At 44.1% G+C, this 8,788-nt stretch overlaps 1 protein-coding gene across 1 annotated transcript; it reads left to right on the plus strand.

Moving 5' to 3' along the window:
* Nucleotides 1-374: 374 nt before the first annotated feature.
* Nucleotides 375-5,362, plus strand: LOC112246089 (complement C3-like). Its single transcript, XM_024414358.2, has one exon. The coding sequence runs from the start codon at nt 408-410 to the stop codon at nt 5,013-5,015; it is 4,608 nt and encodes a 1,535-aa protein (XP_024270126.2). The 5' UTR covers nt 375-407; the 3' UTR covers nt 5,016-5,362.
* The last annotated feature ends 3,426 nt before the right edge of the window (nt 5,363-8,788 follow it).

The raw sequence follows: 8,788 nt of genomic DNA on the forward strand, positions 1-8,788 counted from the left end.
TGTCTTGAAACCAGATCTGAACTAATGGAGTTAGTTAGCTTTGGCTTTGATAATAACACGTCCATGTCCATTTGCTGATAAATAATATAACTTTTTTCTGACATTTTGTATTATTAAGTTGTTTATTTCAGTGGTTTAATGTAAATCAGATTAGTTCCACAGGTCCAGTACATTTCCAACCTGTATATCTCTCTGACAGATTTTGAGCTGTTTGTTTTGCTTAACAGTGGACTTTCCAACTACTCTTATCAAGGCGGCTGGTTTCCCAACTCTACTGCTGGGAAGTAACGCACCCCACGGGGGATTCACCCCTGAAACTCCTCCCACAGAAAGAACTAACCCTAGACAGGATAAAAGCCAGGGTTGGAGAGGGAAGACACTATTACAGACCCAGAATCAGCGGGGAGATGTGGGTCGGCAACTTGCTGTGTCTGGCCGCTCTGACTGTAGCCCTCTCCTTACCTACCTTATCTGATGGAGCTGCACTACTAGTGTTGTCAGCTCCTAACCTGCTGCGTGTGGGCAGTAATGAGAACATCTTTGTGGAGTCTCAGGACCATGCAGGAGGTCCCCTGAATGTTAAGATCATGGTGAAGAACCACCCTACGCAGAGCAAAGAGCTAGCCTCTAAATCAGTGGTTCTGGATCAAGCAAACAACTTCCAGGCTATGACACAACTGGTCATCCCAGAGGAGGACTTCTTTTTTGATGACTCCAAGCAGAAGCAGTATGTGGTCCTGCAGGCCAAGTTCCCTGACTGCCTCCTGGAGAAGGTTGTCTTGGTCTCCTTCCAGTCTGGATACATCTTCATCCAGACTGATAGGACCATTTACACTCCGGCCAGCACCGTCTACTACAGAGTGTTCTCTATGACTCCAGGCCTGGAGCCTCTAACCAGGGAGATATTTGAGGACAAGTTTGTCGCCAATAACAAAGGCATCGCAATCTCTGTGGAGATCATGACTCCTGAGAACATCACCATCTACAGGGAGATCATCACCCCAGACAAGGGAGTCAAATCTGGACAGTTCCATCTCCCTGCAATTGTCAGTTTCGGGACATGGCATGTAGTCACAAGGTTCAAGAGCACTCCTCAAAAGACCTTCTCATCTGACTTTGAGGTCAAGGAGTATGTTCTGCCCAGCTTCGAGGTTAGTCTGACCCCAGCTAAAGCCTTCTTCTACGTTGATGACAAAGACCTGACTGTTGACATCACTGCCAGGTATCTATACGGTAAGGAAGTGACAGGGACAGGCTATGTGGTGTTTGGTGTCATCACAACAGAGAGCGAGAAAAAGAGTTTCCCTGCCTCTCTTCAGAGAGTAGAGATCAAAGACGGTAAAGGAGTGGCTTGTCTGAAAAAGGAACATATCACACAGACTTTCCACAACATCCATGATCTGGTCAAACAGCCCATCTTCGTATCAGTCAGCGTGTTAACAGAGGGTGGGGGTGAAATGGTAGAGGCAGAGAAGAGAGGGATCCAGATTGTCACTTCGCCATACACCATCCTCTTCAAGAGAACGCCCAAATACTTCAAACCTGGCATGCCCTTTGACGTCTCTGTTTACATTACAAATCCCGACAACTCTCCAGCCATTGGAGTGGAGGTTGAGGTGACTCCAGATAATGCTAAAGGGGTGACCAGGGCAAATGGTTTTGCCAAAGTTACACTTAACACTGTGGCATCTGCCAGAGAGCTGGCAATCACTGTGAAGACCAAGGACCCGGCGATCCTCCACAACAGACAGGCGGAGGCCACCATGAAGGCTCTCCCCTACAGAACTTCCACCAGCAACTTTCTCCATGTCGGGGTTGACTCTAATGAGCTGAAGATAGGAGAACCCATTAAGATCGAACTGAACCTGGGATCCACCCCCATACAAATCCATGACATTACATACATGTTCCTGAGTAGAGGTCAGCTGGTGAAAGTGGGCCGATTCAAAAGACAGGGCAACGCGCTGGTGACACTGTCAGTGCCTGTCTCCAAGGAGCTGCTTCCGTCGTTCCGCATCGTAGCGTACTACCATGTGGGAGCAGCTGACCTGGTGGCAGACTCTGTCTGGGTTGACATCAAGGTCTCCTGCATGGGATCACTGAAAGTGACATCCACCAGGCCCAAGGCATTCTATGAGCCTCGTAAGGCTTTCAGTCTGACCATCACTGGAGACCCGGGAGCTAAAGTAGGACTGGTGGCTGTAGACAAGGGAGTCAACGTTCTCAACAGCAAACACCGTCTCACACAGACCAAGATCTGGGACACCATAGAGAAGCATGCTACAGGCTGTACAGCTGGAGGGGGAGCAGACAATATGGGGGTGTTCTACGATGCTGGTCTGGTATTTGAGACCAACACTGCTAACGGGACTGGGATCAGAACAGACCCAAGCTGTCCTGTTAGTTCTAGGCGGAGACGAGCAGTGACCATCAGTGACGTCATCACTAGTATGGCCAGTAAGTACAATGGTCTGGCCAAGGAGTGTTGTGTGGACGGGATGAGGGACAACACCATGGGATATACCTGTGACAGACGGGCCCAGTACATCACAGATGGGGACGTCTGCGTCCAAGCCTTCCTTGTCTGCTGCACTGAGATGGCCTCCAAGAAGATAGAATCCAAACAGGATGCACTGCTGCTCTCACGCAGTGAGGAGGATTATGATGATGCGTACATGGGGTCTGACGAAATTGTGTTTCGTAGTCAGTTCCCTGAAAGCTGGATGTGGGAGGACACCAATCTTCCTGAATGCCCTGCCCAAAACAAGCACTGTGAGTCCACATCTGTAATAAGGAACATCTACCTAAAGGATTCCATCACCACCTGGGAAATAACAGCCATCAGCCTGTCTAAAATTCATGGTATCTGTGTGGCAGATCCGTTTGAGATGATAGTTCTAAAGGAGTTTTTCATCGACCTCAAGCTGCCCTACTCAGCCGTCCGCAATGAACAGCTGGAGGTCAAAGCAATCCTCCACAACAACAGCGAAGACCCCATCACTGTGTGTGTGGAGCTAATGGAGAATGACGAGGTGTGCAGCTCGGCAAGCAAGAAGGGTAAGTACAGGCAGGAAGTGAACGTGGACGCCATGTCCACCCGGGTTGTCCCCTATGTCATCATCCCTATGAAACTGGGCATGTACTCCATTGAGGTCAAGGCATCTGTGAAAAACTCCGTCAGCAATGACGGGGTGAAGAGGGATCTGCGCGTTGTGGCTGAGGGAGTGCTGGTCAAGAAGGAAACCAACGTACTCCTGAACCCGGCTAAACATGGTGGTGAGCAGACGTCACACATACCCAGTGAAGTTCCAAAGAACCAGGTGCCAAACTCTGATGCTTACACACTGATCAGTGTGACAGGTGGAGAGCAGACCAGTGTGCTGGTGGAGCAAGCCATCAGTGGAGACTCTCTGGGCAGTCTGATAGTTCAGCCAGTCGGATCTGGGGAACAGAACATGATCTACATGACCCTGCCTGTCATTGCTACACACTACTTGGACAACACCAAAAAGTGGGAGGATATTGGCCTGGACAGACGGAACACAGCCATCAAGTACATCAACATTGGTTACCAACGTGAGCTGGCCTACCGTAAAGAAGATGGCTCCTATGCTGCCTGGGTCAGCAGACAGAGCAGCACCTGGCTGACAGCATACGTGGTGAAGGTGTTTGCCATGTCAGTTACATTTATTGTTGTTCAGGAAAACGTGCTCTGTACTGCTGTCAAGTGGCTGATCCTGAACACACAACAGCCAGATGGCATCTTCAATGAGTTTGCTCCTGTCATTCACGCAGAGATGACGGGTAACGTGAGGGGATCAGACAATGACGCCTCCATGACAGCTTTTGTTCTCATCGCCATGCAGGAAGCAAGCTCAATGTGTGAGCAGTCTGTCAACAGCCTACAAGGCAGTATGGCTAAGGCAGTAGCGTACCTTGAGAAGCGTCTGCCCCACCTGACTAACCCTTATGCTGTAGCTATGATCTCCTATGCTCTGGCCAATGCTGCAAAATTCAACAAGGAGACCCTTCTGAAGTTCGCCTCTCCACAACTAGACCACTGGCCGGTCCCTGGTGGTCACGAGTACACGCTGGAGGCCACGTCGTACGCCCTGCTTGCCCTGGTCAAGGTGAAGGCCTTCGAAGAGGCCGGCCCCATAGTCAGGTGGCTCAACAAGCAGAAGAAGGTGGGAGGGGGATACGGATCCACACAGTCCACCATCATGGTGTTCCAGGCTGTGGCTGAGTATTGGAGCCACGTGAAGGACCTGAAATACTTTCACTTGAACATCAACCTAGAGGTGGCCGGCAGACCATCAGTCACCAGGTGGGCCATTAACAACAAGAACCAGATCCACACTCGTACGAACATGGTCAACTCCATAGACAAGGACTTGACTGTAAAAGCCTCAGGAAATGGTGAGGCGACCTTGTCGGTGGTGACATTGTACTATGCCCTGCCAGAGGAAAAGGACAGTGACTGTGAAAGCTTTGACCTCTCTGTCACCCTCACAAAGATGGACAAAACAAGCCACGAGGATGCCAAGGAGTCATTTACGCTCACTATTGATGTGTTGTATCGTAATTCAGAGAGAGATGCAACCCTGTCTATTCTGGACATCGGCTTGCTGACCGGCTTCATTGTGGACACAGACGATCTGAAAATGTTGTCCATGGGGAGGGAGCGCTACATAGAGAAGTTTGAGATGAACAAAGTCCTGTCTGAAAAAGGATCTCTCATCCTATATCTGGACAAGGTGTCTCATAAGTTAGAAGACAAAATATCCTTTAAGATCCACAGAGTGCAGGAAGTGGGAGTTCTACAGCCAGCTGCCGTCTCTGTATATGAATACTACAACCAGAAGAACTGTGTGAAGTTCTACCACCCACAGAGGGAGGGTGGTACTCTGAGTAGACTGTCTCTTGGAGACGTGTGCACGTGTGTGGAAGAGAGCTGCAGTATGCAGAAGAAAGATGAGCCAGATGTCAACCGCAGCACTACGGTGGTGTCCTAGGAGAACAGACATGGATAGAGTACTGGCCCTCACAACAAGAGTGCACATCCAGAAACTACAATGTCATAACTCATTGTAACCTATAGAGTGTATGGAGATGAGCTTTCCCACATGGAATATATTCTGTTAGAAACTGCAGTAAATTATGTACACCATGCATTAAAAAACATATGATGATGACGACTGCAAATGGCACATTTATACATTTAAGTGTGCCATTTGCAGTTGTTATCATCATTGATTACAATGACATAGTCACATTTCTATGGCTTTATTTTTGCACTAAATTGACACTGCCTGCTGTAATATGCATGAAATAAATGTATTAAAAAATTTATTTTCTCTTTCTTTTGTGTGCATATCACCAGTCATTATGGGGATTTAATTGTTTATTGGTTTTAAACACCAAACAAAGACATTTTAGTTGAGTGGGATGGTAACTGTTTTTGTTCACTATTTGAGCACCAAAATGTCCAAATATCTCATTCTGGTCCATATGGCAAGTCAGTCAGAGTACTATATATCTTTCAGCACTGCTTTTACCGACGTGGAAACTTGTTTATAGAAACAAGATAATTTATAATCAGGGGTTAATATATTATGAGCAAGGTTTTGACATTAGGGGTGAAACAAGGGACACTGACCCTTACCAGGAGGAAGTGTGTCTCCGTCATTGAGCTTTTGTTTTACAGACATGTCATCATGGGAGATATGCAGTATGTATTTTAGCAGACAACAGTTGTAGTGGGATCACACACACACACTGATGCTGAACCTTTCATGTAAGCCTTGGGGATGACACAGCTAGATGGCTCTGAGTGTTTGAAGGACATTTCAGTCTCAATCAGTTAAGATTACATTTTTTTTGACAGGTGTAGACAATCAAAATACACATTGTGAACTAATTGTAATCAGATCTTTCTGACCACATCCAGAGGTAGTCAGGCATGCATTGAATATCTTGTATCATTTTTTAAAAACTTTTATTTCACTAGGCAAGTCAGTTATTAAGAACAAATTCTTATTTACAATGACGGCCTACACTGCATTGTATCTGGACATCTTACAAGTGTGCAGATCTGGTTGGTCAAACAATTTAACTCATCAATATACTTTAGCAAAAGTAAAATGATTGACTAAGCATGACATTATTTTGAAACAATAACTCCTAAAAATTATTTATTTAACTAGGCAAGTCAGTTAAGAACAAATTCTTATTTTCAGTGATGGCCTAGGAAGAGTCTGCCTTGTTCAGGGGCAGAATAACAGATTTTTTTTTACCTTGTCAGCTCAGGGATTTGATCTTGCAACCTTTTGGTTACAACTCCAACACTCTAACCACTAGGCTACCTGCCCATGGAAGGACCAGGAAATCTGGTCACAATGCCGAGAGAATGGACAGATAACACATTGTAATACTCTTTATTATTTTAATAAACCAAACACAATGGTAAATCTAAGCGCAGGTAATATTGCTGCAGGTTCAGGGTTGTGTCAAAAATATTTTTGCTATTTTCCCTATCACAAATATTGGCTCACTTAATGGAGTTGGTACGAAAGGGCTAGATTTTGATGAATTAACAAGTTGTCGGTGTGTCGAGGCTTTGGCCCCTCACTGGCCAATCAGAACATGCTCCATGGCTAAATATGTGGTTGCTTGAGGTTGTGTATTTACAGTTTTTTTATGTATTGCCATGGAATCAACTCCAATTCTAATGTTATTCCGTTATAGTTTGTTAAATTGCTTACATAAACGAAATAATAAACTATAGACCTATCCTATCTTTGTTGAATTGGCTAACCTGAACCAGTTTGCACATTGTTCTAAGTAATTGCATGGCTTCAATCTCATTCACACTGATATAGGGGCTAGGCCTACTGTAAACTGCATTATGGCTAAGCATGGACATGCCAACCATTGTCAATAGGCAAGATAAAATTCATTACTGATGAGGCCTAAAAAGAGAACAAATAATTTTAATCAAATTCTAATCAAAACTAAACTAATTGTTTTAAATAGGAAAATGGTATATTTGAATCAATGTCATTGTTTCAACGTCATAGCTTGAGTAAAATAACATACAGTACCAGTCAAAAGTTTGGACACACCTACTAATTCAAGGGTTTGTCTTTATTTTTACTATTTTCTAAATTGTAGAATTATAGTGAAACATCAAAACATATATGGAATCATGTAGTAAGCAAAAAAGTGTTAAACAAATCTAAATATATTTTAGTTTCGAGGTTCCATATTAGCCACCCTTTGCCTCGATGACAACTTTGTACACTCTTGGCATTCTCTCAACCAGCTTCACCTAGAATGCATTTCAATTAACAGGTATGCATTGTTAAAAGTTCATTTGTGGACTTTCTTTACTTCTTAATGAGTTTTAGCCAATCAGTTGTGCTGGGACAAGGTAGGGTTGGTATACAGAAGATATTATGGCAAGAACAGTTCAAATAATCAAAGAGAAACAACAGTCATTAAGACATGAAGGTCAGTCAATCCAGATTTTTTTAAACTGCTACCGGGCTGCCCTCAGGCGAGTCTTGTGAGGCTTGTTTTTTTGGGGATGTCTCGTGGACTGACAAATACCGCTGCACTGTAGCTCGGTCACCTTCCACCACAGATGTCTCTAGCTTTAAAAGACGGATTTCGATTGGGATTGTTTTGGTATGCCAAATAGTTTTCCACAGGGCCACAGAAATTGACTCACGGTTAAAGGAGCAGGACATTTTGGAACTAATTGAGAACATCAGTGTTATTGATCTTAGCACATATTGGTAGGGAAATCCTTGTCTCATCGCACACCAGCAACTCCAGTGGCGGGCGGGGCGCAGTATGCGCTAACCAAGGTTGCCAGGTGCATGGTGTTTCCTCCAACACATTGGTGCGGCTGGCTTCCGGGTTGGATAGCGCTGTGTTAAGAAGCAGTGCGGCTTGGTTGGGTTGTGTATCGGAGGACGCATGACTTTCAACCTTCGTCTCTCCCGAGCTCGTACGGGAGTTGTAGCGATGAGACAAGATAGTAGCTACTAAAACAATTGGATACCACGAAAAAGGGGTAAAAAAAATAAATAAAAATAAAATATATATATATAATCATATATACAAACTATCACCCTTATGCATTTAAGAAAATCACAAATATCATAGATATATTGGAACTAGTTGATATATGGAGGCTTAAATATCCTGACCTGCTGAGATATACATGGGGAGGCTCAATATAGCTAGTCTTATTGATAACTTTCTTATGTCAGTCTCGATGGCACCAAAAGTTTAAAGTGTTGATAGTGGATAAAATGCGGTCGTCGGACCATCAAATAATTGGCATATACATTACTTTTACAGAATGTCCACGTGGGCAAGGATGTTGTAAAAAATAAATTGGATGACAACTTGATTTTAAACAGGACAGAATATTTTATAACTGACGTTTTCCGACATAACGAACTGTAGGTATAGCAGATCCACTTATTGTATGGGCCATTTTTTAATGTGCCTTTAGAGGCCATGAAATTCACTACTCATCTTTTAAACAAAAGCAATTTAGGTCAAAATAATTCAGAATTAAAATAGAGGGACTAACAGTACAGATAGATAGCAATAAAAACTGTACCACAGAGACACAGAATACGTTAGAGGAAAAACAAAAAGAAATGGAGGTACTTACTCAAGAAAGATCAAGTGTAAAATATTATAAAAACTAAAGCAAACTGGATGGTATGTGGGGGAAAATGCACCAAATTATTTTTTAATCTTCAACATA

Source organism: Oncorhynchus tshawytscha, linkage group LG23 (assembly GCF_018296145.1).
Source record: "Oncorhynchus tshawytscha isolate Ot180627B linkage group LG23, Otsh_v2.0, whole genome shotgun sequence".
NCBI lineage: Eukaryota > Metazoa > Chordata > Actinopteri > Salmoniformes > Salmonidae > Oncorhynchus > Oncorhynchus tshawytscha.

What these genes read in the sequence shown, in the direction of transcription:
- LOC112246089 (XM_024414358.2), top strand. Translation starts at nt 408, where the DNA reads ATGTGGGTCGGCAACTTGCTGTGTCTGGCCGCTCTGACTGTAGCCCTC.